The sequence below is a fragment of the Tenrec ecaudatus genome, chromosome 6 (assembly GCF_050624435.1).
Source record: "Tenrec ecaudatus isolate mTenEca1 chromosome 6, mTenEca1.hap1, whole genome shotgun sequence".
Lineage (NCBI taxonomy): Eukaryota > Metazoa > Chordata > Mammalia > Afrosoricida > Tenrecidae > Tenrec > Tenrec ecaudatus.
In genome coordinates this window covers 130,560,524-130,578,850 of record NC_134535.1, presented here as the reverse complement: position 1 = coordinate 130,578,850, position 18,327 = coordinate 130,560,524, and the positions used below count along the sequence as shown (strand labels likewise).

Here is an 18,327-nt window from a genome sequence, read left to right as displayed (position 1 = left end):
TTTCATTTCATCGGCCTTTCTGATTGTTCTTCTGGCAGGTTAATATTGAGAGATTTGTATTCCAACGTAATAATGAGGCTTCATTGACGAAATTATACTTCTTTATCCTTCCAATAAATTATTTATCTCTGAAATTGTAGTATTAACCTGGAATTCTATTTGATGTTTTTGTATGGTTTCTGATTTTTCATTTACCACATATACTCATGAATAAGCCGAGTTTTTCAGCACATTTGTAAGGCAGTTTTTATGGTAAAATTAGGTGCCTTGACTGATATTCGGGTCAGCTTATACTCGAGTATATACAGATATTTTGTCAGTTTGTTCTTAGAGTGTTTTCTTGAATTCCTCCAGAGTTTAGTCAGTGTTTTTCTTGGTTTTACCTATAGCTTCTCACTCTTTCGCTCAAGCCATTGACAGTACCTCAATACTATTCCTTTGACTTTATTGTCAAGTATTTCCAAAGCCATTTCTTCCTCGGAAGGGCTTTTCTGAGTCTGTAGTTTGGTCACTTGTTTGAGCCTTTAGGTCTTGTTTCCATGTGAATTGAATGGTTCCCAACACACTGTGGTCTTCTTGTATTTGTATTTAATTGATAACTCCATGGTGGCCTGTTCTTAGGCAATTCCCACCGGCCTCCTGGTGAGTGTGATGATAGAGGACATGGGTGTGATAGAGGTGTGGGTGTGATAGAGGACATGGGCGTGATAGAGGTGTGGGTGTGATAGAGGACGTGGGTGTGATGATAGAGAGTGTGGGTGTGATAGAGGGTGTGGATGTGAGAGGACACGGGTGTGATAGAGGACGTGAGTGTGATAGAGGACATGGGTGTGATAGAGGACGTGGGTGTGATGATAGAGGACATGGGTGTGATAGAGGACGTGGGTGTGATAGAGGTGTGGGTGTGATAGAGGACGTGGGTGTGATAGAGGACGTGGGTGTGATGATAGAGGGCGTGGGTGTGATGATAGAGGACGTGGGTGTGATAGAGGACATGGGTGTGATAGAGGATGTGGGTGTGATAGAGGACGTGGGTGTGATAGAGGTGTGGGTGTGATAGAGGATGTGTGTGATGATAGAGGCGTATGTGTGATAGAGAGTGTGGGTGTGATAGAGGATATGGATGTGATAAAGAACATGGGCATGATAGAGGACGTGGGTGTGTACTCAGTTCTCATGTGGTACAGTTGGAGGCAGTTTGGGCTGGTGCTGGTTTCTGTCTAGTTTTGATTGGATGGGACAGGACCTTTCCCACTGGGTAGGGTTGTATTTTAGGTCTAACTGTGGGTTGGCTGTATTGGCCTGGTTGCTATCTCCTGCCTGCTGGGACACGGAGAGAAGAAAACAACAATAACAAATAAAACAGAAGAGAAAATAACGGGGGGGGGGGACAAGGAGGGAAAATAACCAAATAAAAGCAAGATAAAAGAATTTAATAACCACAAAGAAAAATAAGAAACACTTAAAGGCTTGAAGTTAAACAAGCGGTCATCTAGCAGAGAAGCGCCAAGCCCACAGGGCAGAAGCACACCAACCTGTGAAATCATGAGGTGTAGACAGGATCGGGTAAGAGGCATCAGAAGACCCAAAACAACCAAACAAAAAAACACGTAATATTGAGAACAGGGGGCTTGGAGCAGAGACCCAAGGAAGGGATGAGTCAACCAGGGTGCAGTATAGCATCGATGAAACACACAACATTCCTCTGGTTCCTTGAGGTTTCCTCACCCCCAACTCACGCCCCCCCCCCACTATCATGACCCCAGTCCTGCCTTTCACTGTGGGCTAGACTGGAGCATGTACATAGGTACAGATACGAGCTCACAACACAGAATCCAGGTCAGATAAACCCCGCAGAAACAGAAATGAGAGCTGCAATACCTGGGGGAAGGTAGGGAGAGGGGTGGAAAAAGTGGCAACCAACTGCCCACCCTAGGGGGATGACCAACAGAAATGGAGGGGAAGGGAGACAGTGGTTGGTGTGGGATAGGAAAATAATAATTTATAATTTATCAAGGGGTCACAAGGCGGGGAGAGGGGAGGGAGGGGGAAAAAAAGAGGCGCTGATAGCCAGGGCTCAAATAGAAAGTAAATGTTTAGAAAATAATGATGGCAACATATGTACAAATATGCTCGATACAACTGATGTCTGGATTGTTATAAGAGCTGGAAGAGCCTCCAATAACATGATCTTAAAAAAAGAAAAACAAGAAACAACCAAGCAAAAGGAGCAAGAAAGAGAAAGCAGGGAAAAGAAAGAAACAACCAACAAGACTAGAGGGGTAGAGAGAAAAGAAAATAGTAAAATAAAAACGAAGAAAAAGAAGGAAGGGGGAAGAAAATAAATCAAAGAAAAGGAAGAAAGAAAAGCAAATTAAGGGAAGGGAGAGGAGCCAAAAAGTAGAACTTTAGGGGGGATTGGAACTCGAGAGGAGATTCCTGTTGGGGGCAGGCCACTAGGTAGAAGCAGGTGCCTTCTGCCAGCCCAGGTGCTCACGAATGAGTTCCTGCTGGCCCGGATGTCTGCGGGCAGGGCATGCAAACTGGCCGCGGTGTGTGCTGTCTGAGGCGAGTTGAGATGAGTATGCTTGTTCCCAGAAGTAATGCTTTGGGACGTCGGGGCAAGTTGTCACCCTCCAGGGATGGATGGAGAGAGGCTTCCTGTCCGGGGGCTGCCCATTCTGCGGTCTGCTGAGGCGGGGTTCACACACCTCCAGCCTGGGGGGTGGCCCACCCAGTGTCCATCCCATAGGGCACTGCTCGGACCTCAGACGGAGCAGAGCTGTGCAGGAGCCACTCGCCCCTGGGTGCGTGAGGGTGAGGGAGTGTGCTCCTGTGTTTCCGGCCGCCGGGAGGGTCCGGAAACGATGGTTGGACCACACGTTTCTGAACATTTGCTACCAGTGGGCGGTCGGATCACTGTCTCAAATGAATGCTGTTTGAACACGGTTCCAAATGGCCGGGCTCTAAGTTGTGTTCCATCTCTCTCCTCTCTTGCTGCCTTTGTTCATTGTCAGCATTCAATCCGTTCCTCCACCAGCTGCAGGATTATCCCTATCTGCTTTCACTCCATCTCTTGGGTCATGGTTTGGGAAGCTTGTCTAGCCTACCATTTTGCCAGACATTCCACTGACAGTGCCTTGGAAAACCCTGTTTCCAAATAAAGTCACTTCACTATGTTTCTGGAGGCGGGGTGGGGGGTGGCGGCGGCACAACTTGACCTAGAGCCAGTAGAGCCCCCGAAGTAAAAGGACAAGGAAGAGGGCTGGGGTGTGGTCGAGGGGTGTAGTAGGGGGGTAGTTGGTAGATGTAAATGCAGAGTGAGCCAGCAGTGTTCCTTGGGGTCGGATGTTTGCTGCTAGAAGTGTGGGACCATTAGGTGAGGGTGAAGGCGGCTTTGGTTAGAATTGTTCTCAGTTTTGTGAGTGGCAGAGCCCATCCGGGACAGTCGGACCAAGACCACGAGCGGTCGGCACTCATGACTCATGAGAAATGAAGGGCAACTCCGAGGCGGTGAACGCTGCTGAAGATTAGACCGAGGGGAGCTGGACTTACAGGCCTTGGGTGTATTCTGTTGATGACTTACAGAGACAGTTAAAAGGGGGCCTCATGTCTTGAAGAAGGCCCTCGTGACTGGAGCTGTCAGGGGAGGGACAGGTCTGCCTCCTTGAGGTAGTAAGCTCCATTAGTGTCCAAGCAAGTGCTAGATGACGGCCAATTGGGAATGCCAAAGAGAAGTTCAGCTCAACGGCCGGCGTTGTCTCCCCTCCGACCTGTGTGCTCCGCCCGTGGTTTACCTATGCCATTGGCTCTTGCCTCCTCATCTAGGAACACAACATTTGAACAGCTGAACACAACACGCAGAAGCAGTCAGACTTACATTTCAAGTGGCCCTCCAGTGGGTAGGGCCTCCCACATCCCCTAACCCTGCGATCTCACCTCCCAAATCCCTGGGTCTGGGAGGTTCAACGTCCTACTCAGGACAGCATGCACCCAGGCCTCGGCAGGACCCAGAGTCTGATTGGCCCCATTATTTACACTGGCTGCCACCCCGGTGAAGGGGCCGCTTCTCTTCAAAGACCTCAGGATACCCAGGATGCATCTGTTTTTACTCAATTTACCTTGAGACGATATCGAAAAGCCAGCTAGGCCATGTCCCTTCATCTATTCCTGTTTCTTGTTCTGCGCCCTCAGGCCCCCTGTTCTAATTAACCCCATATGCTTCATCACCTGCATCCCGGGAGGACCACCTAGAGCCATTCCAGCCAGGTCTACCAGTGTCTGGTTGACTCTTACTGAGTTTTCAGGACAGAGTGCCTTGCTACACAGCCCCGATAGGTGGTAAGTTTTTCCTGGGGCCCAACTGAAATCTGCTTCCTCCTTTCTTGGCTTCTTCCCAGGTTTGCCCTGTGCCCTTTGAGCCAACAAAAGGCAGGTCAGCATCCCTTAACATCGTAAAGAACAGCACATTGCACACCATCTTTCAATTACACTGGCTCCCCACGCAAGGTTGGTTTTAGGCCACTTCCCAGCTGAAATGGGTAGTTCTTCGTGTTCTCCATTCCCGGCTAGAATGTAAAACCTCACTTCTTTTCTTTCCGAACAGCCCAGGGTTGGTATGCATGGTCCACGCAGCTTCCTAAGCACCGTCTGTGACTTTCCATGGGCTCCCATTCTTCCTCTTGAGCATCCTAGTGCCTGGTGCCTCTTAGTGCTGAGAACTTGAATATGCAAGCATTGGGAAAGCAGTGGTCTGGTCCAGCAAAATCAGGAGGGGGTCTCAGGGGGGTTAGTCAAACAGACAGCTGGATGTCACCCCCAGAGTTCCTGTCCCAGCGGGACTGGGGTGCCCCTCCCCATCCCCACCCCCAGCTGTGCTCTCAGGTGATGCTGATGCTGCTCATCTGGGACCGACCACTCTTTAGAGAACCACCCACCGAACATGGCAGCACTGACGGGGCCCAGCCGGAGGCTCTTCTGACCCGGGCTAGGGGTGCCTGGACGATTGAGTCCTCTTCTCTCCCCTCCAACCCCCACCCCAGCACCTTCACCTTCCTAAATCTGTTCTCCTCTGGCTTTGATTGAAATCCATTTGCATCATTGCCTGAGCATACCCTAACCCAGAGAGGAAGGCGGAGGTAACTGGGAAGGGGTCGAGGGGACTGGGAAGTCACCCCACAAGGAATCAGATCCCCCGAGTCTGCGAGCCGTGGTCTTTCGTGAAATGCAGTGACTGGCAGAGTGGGCTTCCCTTTGAGAGCACGGCCCAGACGTGGTGAAGTTGATGGGTTTCCGGCCTTCTCTCTCCCCTGGCTACAGGAGGTGGACATTTACACGGTGAAGACGGAGGAGCTCTCGTTCGCCTCGGCGTTCTGCCTGCAGATTCAGCGCAATGACTATGTCCACGCCCTGGTGACCTATTTTAATATTGAATTTACCAAGTGCCACAAGAAAATGGGGTTTTCCACAGGTGAGCTGTTTGTTCATTCCCTGCCCTTGACCCTCGGGAGGCTTGGTAGGAAGTGACTGTGGTGGACTTGCCTGGTGTGCTCGCCGGGACATTAGTCAGGCACCCCTCCTTGGCATCACACCAGACCTCTGCAGCTGGGAGAAAGTGCATATCAGCCCCCCGCCCCCAACTCTTGGGTACCAGAGAGGGAGGTAGAGCGAAGCCTGGTTGCCTGGCTGGAGCTGAGTGCTTCCATTGGTGAGGGAGAGGCAGGAGGTAGGATCCACGGAGAGACCTCGCCCATGACTTTTCAAATGCGTATTTGTCCATGTAACTGGTGTTGACGGACCCTATTCATGTTCCAGACCTTGTACGGGCGGGCAGGGTTGGCAGGAGAGTAGAGGACTTCTTATCTCTATGATCTCAGTTGAGGATTCATTACACCTTAGAGTAGACTGTAAAGGGATCACTGTGCCTTCCTGCCTGCCTGCCTTCTTTCCCTGCTTCCATCCAATCCAACTTTCATGAAGTCCCTGACATGAGTTCCTCAACCACGCTCCCTCTCCCACCATGCAGCTTCCCTCAGTGGAAAAGTAGAAATTTCCCAGCCTGACAATGGGGTTGTATTAGTCTGGGTTGACTAGAGAAACAAAGTCGTAGACACTCATATGGGTATAGGAAAGAGCTGTATATAAAGAGGAATTGTACATTAAGAAAACATCCCAGCCCAGTCCAGATCAAGTCCACAAGTCCTATATTGACCCATATGTTCAGTACCAGTCTGTAAATTCCTCTGCAGACTCATGTAACACATGCAATGACTCCCAGTGAAGGACGATCACAGGCCAGTGGGTGGGAAGTCTTGTGGACCCAGTGGTGGTGGAAGCATCTTAGCACTGACATGGGTCTCCACAGGGCTCCTCTAGTTCCAAGCCTCTTGTTTCCCTCAGCATAGCTCCATGTGCCTTGTCGACAGGAATGTCTCACAGGCAGTGAGCGTGTGTCCCGCCGCCTCCAGCGAGCTATTTATCTCCTTAGAGCCTCCAAATGAGGTCATCCACTTGCAACCTGATTGACAGACTAGACTCCACCCCTCCACAGGTTGACACCAGATTATCTAACTGCCCCAGGGGTCCTCTGTGACCTGGCCCTAACCCAATTCTCCAGCTTCATGTATCACCTCCTGCTGAGCAAGTCTTCTCAAAAGCTGTCCCTCCACTGAAAGCCGGCCTATACTGAGCAGGTTCCGGCACTCGGTGTGGCTGCCAGAGTCTCTGAGCGTGTCTCTGTACCCCAGTGCCTTGCCCATCCAGGGTGCTCTCCGGTGTGTGTGCGTGTGTGTGCATGACCACGTTTAAAGTGATACTTGCACACACTAATGAGAGAGAGACAGAGAGACAGAGGGAGAGAGAGAGAGAGAGAACAGAAGAGTCTGAAAGTCCAGGAAATTTCTCTCCCCATTAGCTACTCTAGTCCTACTCCTCAGAGATAAATATTATTATTGATATTACTAAAAGTTAAATGGGTGCACAGCCCATACTTTTAAAAATATTTTGGGGGGAATAATTATAGACTTATAACAAGTTGCCCAAATAGTACACAGGCTTTTTAAAGCCCTTCACCCCACTTCTTCCATTGGTGGCCTGTTAATAACTATAGTACAACATGAGAACGGAGCTTTACCAATCATAAATCGGATCGTAGCATGCATACTTCTCTCTTATCGTTTTTCTTCATATAACTGTGTATCTTATAGAATGCACACTTCCCTCTTCCAGTTGTTCTTTACTGAACTATGTCTCAAAGATACTTCCATAACCTTACAAAGGTACCCACTTTCTTAAACAATTCACAAAATTAACTGTAGGATGTACCACTATTTATTTAACACCTATATCCCTTTCACAATCACTCACCTCTTCTGGATAGTTGAGTAGAGTCATACTTCATTGATCCCTGCCTTCGTTACTCTAAAAATCATTCCTCATTCATTAGAGGTGTGAAGCAAACCTCCTCTAAGTGATTGTATGCCCATTCACATATTGACTATTTTTAAAAATCATTTTATTGGGGACTCTAACAGCTCTTGCAACAATCCATACATCAATTGTATCAGGCACATTTGTCCATGTGTTGCCATCATCACTTTCTAAACATGTTTTTTGTGTTTGAGCCCTTGGCATCAGCTCCTCTTGCACATACTGACTATGTGAAGTGTCCTGGGAATTGGCAGAGAGCGGCCTGTGGGTTGAGTGTATGTGTGTCTGGGAGAGGAAGGGTGCATTCTGCTTGAATTCAAGGACATATTATTCACTTCCTGAAGTTATTCTGGGAATGCTCTCTTGTACCCGTGGGCAGAGGAGATAATTGGCATTTCTGGACCACCAAGACCAGGATCTTTTGGTCTCCATCATTAGGCTAGTCTGCCTGACCGGAGAAAAGTCAGACCTCTGGTTATTAGCGGCATAGCCGGCAAGTTCAGAGTGTGTGTGTGTGTGTGTGTGTGTGTGTGTGTGTGTGTGTGTGTGTGTGTGTGTGTGTTATCAGAACAACCAGGAGGCGGGCAGGAGAGTTCATCTTAACCAAGACTGGGTAAACCTTCAGCTCACAGTAGTGAGGGAGTGAGGGGCAGTGAGGGAGCTGAGGAGGAGCCGGCTGGAGGAGGAGGAGCCAGCTGGAGGACCATGGCTGTGACTGAACAGTGAGGAGGGGGCCACTGTGGGTTCAGGATGATGCTTTGTCAGAGCCTGCCCTGTGATCAATGACGATCAGGCTAGTGGGCACAAAGAGCATGCTGTAAAGGTTTCTGGGTCTCTGAAGCGTGCGATACAACTTCTTGGTACAAGGTCCTTCACTGGAGTCTACCTTTCTCCAAGATGACCGACCCTGCACATAGCCTACTGAGCCCCCTTCCTAGAGACGAGCCTGGCTCTGTGATGGCAGGGATGGCATCCCAGAAGCCTCTCTTCAGGGAAGGGCACCTCATCAAGCTCAAGTCTGCAATCAAAGAGGTCTTCTGCTGGGGAGGTAGTGAGGATTTGCCATCAGGGTGGAGGCCCATAGCCCATTGGTTGGCTCATGCCCTTCCTATGCTTTCATCTCACTGAAGCAGAGTCTCAGTCATGACCCCCTGAAAAGGACTGATGAGGGAGACGGTGCATGATGGCAAAGACCCTGGCTCTACACTGGTGTGCGAGCCTGCTCTTCTGCCCCTTTGAGCAGAGCCCCAGACATTTAGGCTCTGAAAGGATATGCTGAGACCCCCTAGTCCTCTGCTTCCCATGACTTAGTCCAACCTCCTCACCCCCAAAACAAACACACAAACAAACAAACTCTGCCATCGAGTCAATGCTGACTCATAGTGACCCACTGTAGGTTGCTGAGACTGTAATTGTTTACTGGAATAGAAAGCCCAGACTCTCTCCAGAGGAGATGCAGGTGGTTTCAAACTGCTAACCACGTGGATCACAGCCCGATGTGTAGCCTCTGCACCACTGGGGCTTGTGAGCAGTTCTTAAATATGATGCCAGATTCATTCGGCGCGTTAGTATCACCTGGGAAATGCACACACTCCTCCAGCCCTTGCTCAGACCTGAATGCAAAGTTCTGGGAGATGGCCCAGCAACCTGGGTTGTAACGAACCCTCTGGGCCATCTCCACACATATGCAAGTCTGAGAACCACTGCTCTGAGACCAGCTGCCCTGAACAAGATGCCTCGGGATTCGACCAGGGTTGGTTGACTCTTTCTGAGGATGCACTTCCGGCTATTCACGGAAACATGCCTTCTGGTCTCTCCAAGACTTTACGCCTTTGATGGACGAAGATCCCTGGCTGCCACCTGTTCCAGAGGAGACTGAGGTCAGGGGCATGGGAAGTCACTGCCAGCTCTCTCGAGGCGTCAGTGTGGGGCTTGGCTGTAGCCTTGTAGCAGACTTCCTTTCTAGTTCATGTGGGGTTGGCAGTGGGTGATCTAAGCGGGTCCTTTACGCCAACAGTCACCAGTAGCATATTTCCTTCTCCGTCTTTAAGAACCTCAGATGCACAGAATTAGCTGAACCACAGACCTTGGGTCGTGGTATGCTGTCATGGTTGGCCCATGTGTGGCTTACATGTTTATTTATTCAATTATTGAGTCAATCGACTTTTATTTATTTTAATTTCTTAGTAGATTAATATACTTTCAGCAATAAAAATATCATTTGACTTCTTAGTAGGATTCTTGACTGATACAGTCATTTATCAGTAGGATGAGCGAGCACCTAAGAACTCACCACCCAGTTCAGTAACTAGAGTGTAGACAGAGTGTAGTTATTAACTAGATATAAGTTGGCAGAGACTCAGTGGCAGTGAATTTGTTTGTTTTTTTAAGATGGTAAATAGTACCAACAAATAAATGTCTTGTTATTTATTAGACTGTAAATACATTAGTTGATATCAGGAAGCAAATTGTCCTTAATTGGAATGGAGATGTGAATGAGAAGTATATTATTCATTATTAGAATATTCATAGTTAGAATGTGACTAAATGGATCCTTATGCACATAAGGAGTCACTGTGAGTCCCCCCTGCCTTACTCAGCTGCATCCATCTCCATAGGACTCTCCAGCCTTTATATCCTCAGGAGGAATAGTCCCCTGAATTTTCAAACTTTTTGCCACATGTTTATGTGTATGCTTCAACAGCCTCACCTGGCTTTGAACTCCATGTTTGCTGCCTCCTGCTCTGTGTTCTGGCTTAGCCCAACCTTGGCTGGCTCTGGGGCACACTCAGTTCAGAAACATGGCATCAACTGGGTTACTTGGATACGATTCCTCGTATTGGCTCCGGTGTCTGCAGCTCCCAGGAGAAACCATCCCAAATGGGCCCAGAAACCTAGGGGTCCAGGCTGTGCCAGTCAGTAGGCAGAGCTTCCCCCCTCCCCAACCCTCCCTCCCCCATCTCAGCAGGGGATAGGGGAATGGCAGGGGAAGAAATGGGAGCCAGGTCGGGAACTATTTTGCCTAGAGAGCTAAGCAGTGGGGCGGGAGAAGGGCAGGAGCCTGAGCAGTAGCAGGCCTGGGTTTGAGTCTTAGTTCTGCTAGCAATCAGCAAGATGCCCTTGAGCAAGGTACCTTGGGCTCATTATGGGGGAAATGACTAGGCTGTGTCGCTGTGTCTACTTGCCTGATAGGCTCTTCCTGGCTTTGATGTCCTGAGACATGGAGACATTCTCTAAGGTCAGAGAAGGCTTTTTGGAATATAATATTCTATTCTCCACAAAGCTTGTGACCATATATAGTTTAAAATGTACAGTCAGAAAAAATATTAAAGCCCAGAAATAGCTACCAGCAATTCAGAAGTGAAACAGGGCTCTACAATGCTTTCCAAAAGCACTGGGAAAAACCTCCTCCTGGGTGGCTCTCATTTATTCTCTCAGCTCCCTCTGCTCCCTGTCCCGGCCTCGATCACAGCTTCCACGATGTTTTTAATACTTGCCCGTCTTCTCACTTCAACTATAGGATTTATGGCGGGGGTGGGTGGGTGGGAAGCGGGGCTATGCTCATCTGGTTTAAAACCAAACCAACACAGACCAACCAAACCTACTCCCATGAACTCATTTCTCATTCACATCGATCCTGTAGGACAGACTAGAATTGCCTCATAGGGTTTCCAAAGCTATAAACTTTTTACAGAGAGACTGCCATGTCTTTCTTCCCTGCCGAGTGGCGGGGGGGTTAAGATCACTGGCCTTTTGTTTAGCCGCTCCTTCATCTTGGTTACTGGTCCCCAGATTTAGAACCATGCCTACCTGACTAAATGACAAATAATGAGTGGATGAATGAATGAATGAATGCACTTGCACTTGGGGCACTGTGGGGACTATTGGTCATGCTCACTTCAAAATAGAGATCAAATGCTGGCCATGAGCTAGAGCCCAAAGACTGTGATGGGGAAGGCATAAGGAGGGGTGGAGGGGGGCTATAGGGAGCTGGCCTAGAGGGAGGAAATCTTCTTCAGACTGGGAAAGCTGAAGGCCACTTACACGATCTTGATGGTTACAGGCTGGGCTTACGGGTAAGATGTGTTCAGAGATGAAGAGACTTCAGTTGTCACCCACGGCCATTCATTGGGGGCTCATTGTGCAAAGGACCAGCCTGGCTACTTCCCCAGGCATTTCAGATCACTGGAGGGAAGCAGGACACCTTTGTGGTCTAGTGTCATACTTGATGTCATTAATCACATGATGTGGCATTAAGTCATATAAATAACTATCTAGTGCAATGGCTTAGACGCATCTGATGTGACCATCGAGAGATCGTGCATCGTTCAGTGAAGGATACTTTTTTTGAAATCTCTTTTTCTAAATCAGGTTTTGAACTGTTTAGCATAGTGTTGGTGTCACCTTACAGAGAAAATTAGTTTTCCATTCAACAATTCACACACATTTTGTTTCAAGACTTGGATCGCACCCCCCCAAGGCAACAGCCCCCTTCCCACTTTTCTACCCATCCTTCTTTCCGGCCTCCAGCAATTCAGAGACTGAAAGGGGGAGGCACTGATGCCCCCCCAGGCAGCAGATGTAAACTGCAGCAGCTGTGAGCACTATAGGATATTTGGTCATCCTGTGCTCAAGTACACTTACCCTTTTTCATGTTCTCTAATCCCCACAACCCCTCAGGGGAGTCGTATTAGCATCTCCATTCTTCAATTGTAGAAAAAGAGCCCCAGGGTCAGAGCACTGGGAGGTGGCAAAGTAGAATCTGGACCTGGACCTATTATTTCTAATTAAATGTTCATTACGGGATACCTGCCAGGAGATGTCAGCTGTGTAGAGACTGGCTTTGTGCAGGGAGCCCAACGGTGGGTGGGCATCTGCAGCGGGTGGGGGAAGAGTTCAGCTGACAAGCCTGTCTTTTTCCAACCTATACTGTGAGTACTGAATTTACATCTCTTGGCTTAAGGTCAGGCCATCTGAATTTCAAATACCTTTCTCCTGGGCACCTAACTGATAACTAAGATTAAGAAAAACCGGTTTCGACCATTAATCCACTACTAATGGATCCAGCATGAAAAAGACCAAACAAGATCATTAAAATCACATGCAAGTAAAATTTTGCTGAAGACAACTCAAAACGACTGCAGATGTCAAAACTGCAAAACAACAAATGTGCCGTGGGCTGCCGGAAGGAGATAAACCTGCCTCGCCGGCAGGTTAACCAGAAGGAGCCTCAGAAGAAAGGCTGGCGAGACTTCGACTCACATGCTTCGGGCATGTGAGCAGGAGGGACCGTTTCCTGAAGAAGGACTTTCTACTTGGTAAAGCAGTACCGTCAGTAAGAAGAGAAGACGGCCTTCAGTGAGACGGAACGACAGGTGGCGCAGGACTGGGCAGTGTTTTGTTCTGAAGCACAGCTAGCTGATGGCTGAGAGGCGGGCAGCGCCTAACAACCATAAATCGGACCCACAGGTGTGCAGGGGAAGTTCTCAGCCTCCCAGTGCTGATGGCAGGAAAGGAAACTACCTTCCTCCAGCCCAAGGCTGGCACGTCTTTGGAGCCACCAGCAGAGGCACAGCGCTGGGAGGCCAGGGAAGCTCTGGGATGCTCATGGACATCTGAGTAGGTGACAGGAGGCTGGCGAGGGCCATTGCCTGGGTGTCTTGACGAAGAGGGGAGACACCTGTCTGTGCTGGCGTGGGTGGAAGTGGGGGTGAGACTGCTGTCAGTCATGTCCTGACAGCCCCTGAGTGTTCCCAGAGAGTCTTTGTTGATGATGCATTTGGATGTGTAGTTGGGGGGGGGGGGTGCTGGGAGCAGGTGGGCTCTGCTCGTAGACAGCTGCGTGCCTGCGAGGCCACAGATCCTGGGGAGGCTTGGGGATCCAGCGTTTGAGGGACACATTGTACGCTCAGGATCCTCTTCCAAATGCGCAGGCGGCTGTCTCTCCCCATGACCTTGAGTTTGCATCGATTTCCTAAATGCTCTCATTTGGATAGAAACTCCATTCTCTATCCAAACCACTGACATCCGATCAAGTCAGTTCATTGCCAAGGGCAAAAGAAACATTTTTAAAAAGCTGTTCAAGTGTTTACCACCATAAAAATAAAGATTTAAAAGCATCTTAGATACCACTGGGTTCACATACCCAGAACACATCATGTCACTGTCATTGAATCTATTCTGACTCATAAGGACTGGAGAGGGGCAGAGTGGAATTTCTCCTGTAGAGTTCTGAGGCTATAAATCTTTCTGGAAGTAGAAAGCCTCATATTTCTCTGGCTAAGTGGTTGGTGGTTTCAAACTGCTGACCCTAAAGTTTGTCCCCAAACGTATAACCCATTACACCACCAGGGCTCCTCGGGTTCCGCCGGGTGCACCTCATAAGGGCCATTTGTACTTACTGTATGAACACGCTTGGAATGGGTCTCAGCTCACAAGCTTATAGAATAAAATAGTCCTGTCACAAAGCCACCTCTGAGGTTACGTACCTTTTCCGTGGGATCGTTTTGGAAGCACTTAGAGGCGCTTGTTATGTTCTCCCCAAGTATTCTGATCTTCAGCCCTGATCCCTAACAGTGGCATGTGTGCATCCTTCATCCTGGTGGAGGAAGGTACGAGCATGAAGAGCCAAGAGGAACTGATGCTGAAATGGTCCCAAGGTAGCTGAGCATCCAGAGAAGGTTGACTAACGTGCCAACAAGTCTCTGCTCTTTGGATTCCTACCTGGACTCTTGCATTCGACACTGGAAGTACTCCCAGCACAGTGGTAGGCGCTGAAAACACAGCGGTAACCAAGCTGACACGACCCCACACTTCTGCAGGTGACAGTCTCCTGGAGAATACAAGCAAGTTAAAAACAAAAAATAAAACAACAAACAAACAAACCCGCGACATTTATGCCACAGCGTGTAATGCCATGATGCTAGGAATACCTGGATCCAGGTGGAGTGCCCAGGAGAAACTCCTCAATAAGAAAGGATGCGGAAGGATGAGAGAGGGTCTGGGAAATAGGGAAGGGAAGGTGTTGCAAAGACAGATGCCGGCCCAGGAGAAAGATGGCCTGTATGACGCTGTCCCTAGCATCAAGCTCCAGAAGATGGCATGTGCTGAGAGGAGAGGGGTAGAGCGAGCAGAGCATGCAGAAGGAGTCGAGCATCCCTGGGGCTTTGAATCATGCAGGATGAATGATGGTGGACCAGCACTGGGGCTGTGAGGCGAGGATTATGCTCCGGATCCTTTTCATTCAGTTTGAAGTGAGAGGAAGGGCCTCGCTGAAGCCCCACGACATACTGGGCCAAGGGTTCGGGGTTCAGTTCTAAGGTGCACAGACATGAGCAGGGGAAGCTTTAAGGAGGGCGGATGAGCAAGTACATGGAATGTCAGCTTAGTTTTGAGTTTATTTATATAAACCAAGTGATCTAATGGGAGGTAGGATGGCCTACTCTACAAATAAATCTTTGTCCCACTCGGTTGAATTCATGAAGGACAGTAGCATTTTGAGATTCGCGTGTAGGGATGAGTGTAGTTGGTGAGAGAGTTTTATCATCCACTCCTTGTTAGATCAGCTCATTTGTCTTCTGGACTGTAGTTGAGATCAGCAATCCTGAGCGACCCTGAACTTGACGGGGAGGTGAAGTTGTTGTGGGTGAGTAGGGGTTGGGTCAGGGTTTGCAACCAGGCTACAAGGACCAGGCATCTGATCCCCAGGAGTATTAGGGGGTCCAACAAGTCCCAGGGGAAACCCAGAAGCATCTCCCGTGGGGTCTGGAGACAGCTTCCCTCTGATTTTTCCTCTCTACCTTCCCTGTCTCCGACCCTCAGCTCCAGACGCCCCCTACACTCACTGGAAACAAACTGTCTTCTACTTGGAAGATTACCTCACCGTTCGGAGGGGGGAAGAAATCTACGGGACCATATCCATGAAGCCAAATGCCAAAAATGTGGTGAGTGTTGAGGCGGCTCCTGTGTGCGCCAGAGTGAAACTGATACAACTGAGTTCCGGGGGCACCTCGAGGGGACCCACTCGCCAAGGTTCTCGGTGCCTTGTACAGAGTCGGGAGGGGCAGTAGGCAGTAGGAAGCCATGCTTGGCTGTGTCTGGGCAAAACTGAAGGACCTAAAATCTCAGGAACTTTCCCTGGATCCCCCTCTGGGCTCAGCTTCCGGGTCACCGTGTGAGGGGCTGGAGCACAGAGGCTGTTGCGAGGGTGAGGGGGGCGTTTCACCTCCTTGAGCAGCAGTAGACGCAGGAAGGACCCGTTGCTGGTGGCCTGGAAGATGCCGCTTCACATTTCTTCAGCCTTCCCAGAGTATTGGTGCCCTGGTGGCCCTCTGTGAGCAACCTGGAGTGCGGTGTACACTAAAAGGCCCTAGAATTTGTGTTTGTTTTTTGTTTGTTTGTTTCGGTGAAGCCACAGAAAGACTCTACTACCCAGTTTGTTTTCCCAGAGATGGACTCAGAGGGAACATTTTTTTCTATGATGACAGGAAGGGTTGCAGGGAGAAATCAAAGAGCTTCCTGGGAGGATAGTGCAGCCCAGCACAGACTCCCGGGAGCTGCAGGGGTGGGGGTGGGGAGCGCCTTAGCTATAAAACATGAAGAACACAATAGCGACTTGTGCCTCTGGCTGCTGGGAGGCCACCACCTGGAGGCCTGGGCATGTCTTGGATGGTACGTTAGGCGCAACACAAAGAAGTCAGACTCACACAGAAAGCAGGTAGAATTTAGTTCTCAGTGGGTCAGAGCGAAGGAAGGACAGTCTACCTACAGGGAGGGCAACACAGGAGCGTGCACTCTAGAACAAGATAACAACCAGCTGGAAGTAAGGCTCTTTGGTGTGATAGTGTTTGCAAGTTGATCTGTTAGCCACAAGGTTAGCAGTTCAAAACCACCAGCCGCTTCTTGGGAGAAAGATGAGGCTTTCTCCTCCCATAAAGCATTACGGTCTCAGGAACCCACAGAGGCAGTTCCAGCCTGTCTTATGGAATTGTTCTATGAGTCAGAATTAACTTGAAGCCAGTGAGTTTATTTTATTTTACTTTTTTAATGTGTGTCAAACAATGTGAGGTCTCCAGGTTAGTGCATAGTGAACTTTGATTGGTCAGTTTAAAGGTTCACAGGAATCATTTGGCCTTGGCTACTAACCCAAAGGGTGATGGTTCAAAGCCACTCATCGGTGCCAATCTACTTCCATAAGATTCACCAAAACAACACAAGACAAGCAAACAAACCAAACCCCATCCATTCCATGGGACATGTGGAGACCCCATGTCCATCACCATTGAGTTTGCCCGGCTATTATCTTTATGGAAGTAGAGCATCACCCAGTGACCTAAGATGAACCCCAAACCCAACTGCCATTGACTCAATTCCAACTCATAGTGAACCCTACCTATGTAGGGGTTCCGTGGCTGTAAATCTTTCTCGGCAAGAGGAAGAGTGCCTGGTAGGTTCGACCACTGACCTTGAAGTTAGGAGTCCAACACTTAACCACCACCAGGGCTCCTTGATCTGAGGTCTCAGCCGCGGGAAAACTGCCTGCAGTGCAGAGCCATAAGGGATTGCCCTGGGTTGGAGTTGACTTGACATGATTGGCTTCCAGGAAGAGACGGCTCTCCTGTGGGTAAAGGGAGACGCTGGTATCAGGGGAGACAATCTGGGAAGGGTTGGGAGGGCCCAACAGAGCCTAGAGCTATTGACAGGCTGTGTGAGAAAACAATGCGACAATGGAAAGTGGGTAACAGGACATGTAGGGGAAATTAACGGGTGACCAGGCAGCAAACGCTGTTGATTGCAAATTCGCCTGACACGCCATGACTTCTCACGCAGACCTGGGCTATGACGCTTTGCTCTTTCTTCGCAGCGGGACCTCGATTTCACTGTAGATTTGGATTTTAAGGGACAGCTGTGCGAAACATCTGTATCTAATGACTACAAAATGCGTTAGCACCCGCGGGGGGACAAAGGAGCCTCTCGCCTCGGGCTGCCGCCCTTGCACCGAGGAACACTGCGGGACTACACACTTGGAAGCTGCAGTTGACAACTCTGCCCGGAAGACTGCTGAGCTCCTCAGGGCCCCCGTGGGCCCTGCTTCCGGACGGAGAACCTCCCGGCTCCCGGGCTCTGCTCGGGGAGCCCTCACGCAGGCTTTGTGGGCGCCAGGAAAGAACAACCCCGAGTGCTGTGACTGGTCCCCCCAGGACGGAAAAGTACACATGTAGACCCATTGTCCTCCTTAACTGTGACTCTCCGGACCGTTCACGTTTTGCATGCTACAGGCGTCCAGGACAGATCGCTTCCACTAGAACCTGGAGACGTAGTGTTGTCGATAGCATAAGCGAGATGATCTGTGTGTGTGGTGGCGTGTGCGTGGCTGTGCGTGCCTATGGCATACACATTAGTTTATTTGCCCACAGCAGCTGTATATGCATGCATATATAGCCCAGTGGGTAGACTTCTGTGTTCGTTCAGAGGGGTGTGCGCTTGTGTGTGTGCGTGCGTGTGTGGAATCTATATTACTCTCGGAGGAGATTCTGTTGCTTTCGAATAGGAATTTGTTTTGTGATTAGTTCCTTCCCCTTCCCCACACCTTAACAGATGTTAAGCAGCTAGGAAACGTTCTCTGTATTAGCACTGGTCTCCTTTTGATTAGACCGTGGCTCTGAACCCCGAGGTAGACCACGCACCCTGTGGGCGCTCAATAAATATACATGAGAGTGAAGCAAGGTGGCATCTGTGCATCTGGTGCTCTGGATGGGGCGGTCTGGGGGCGGGGTGACAGACAAAGATCATCCTGGGAAGCAGTCTCTGCATGCGTGTGTGTATCCGCACTTGCTCCCCGAAGGAAGGGACCACAGGGCTGCTTCAAGAACTTCTCTTCTGCAGACTCCTGGAGAGGCA

General features: G+C 49.6%; 1 protein-coding gene across 1 annotated transcript in view; it reads left to right on the top strand.

Moving 5' to 3' along the window:
* The window catches only part of PRMT8 (protein arginine methyltransferase 8), a 129,500-nt gene extending 111,386 nt beyond the window's left edge, over nucleotides 1-18,114 (top strand). Inside the window, exons 8-10 of the mRNA XM_075553144.1 lie at nucleotides 5,320-5,470; nucleotides 15,250-15,371; nucleotides 17,291-18,114. Of these exons, the coding sequence (XP_075409259.1) occupies nucleotides 5,320-5,470; nucleotides 15,250-15,371; nucleotides 17,291-17,374 (357 nt within the window). The 3' untranslated portion in view covers nucleotides 17,375-18,114. The remainder of the gene's footprint in view (nucleotides 1-5,319; nucleotides 5,471-15,249; nucleotides 15,372-17,290) is intronic.
* The last annotated feature ends 213 nt before the right edge of the window (nucleotides 18,115-18,327 follow it).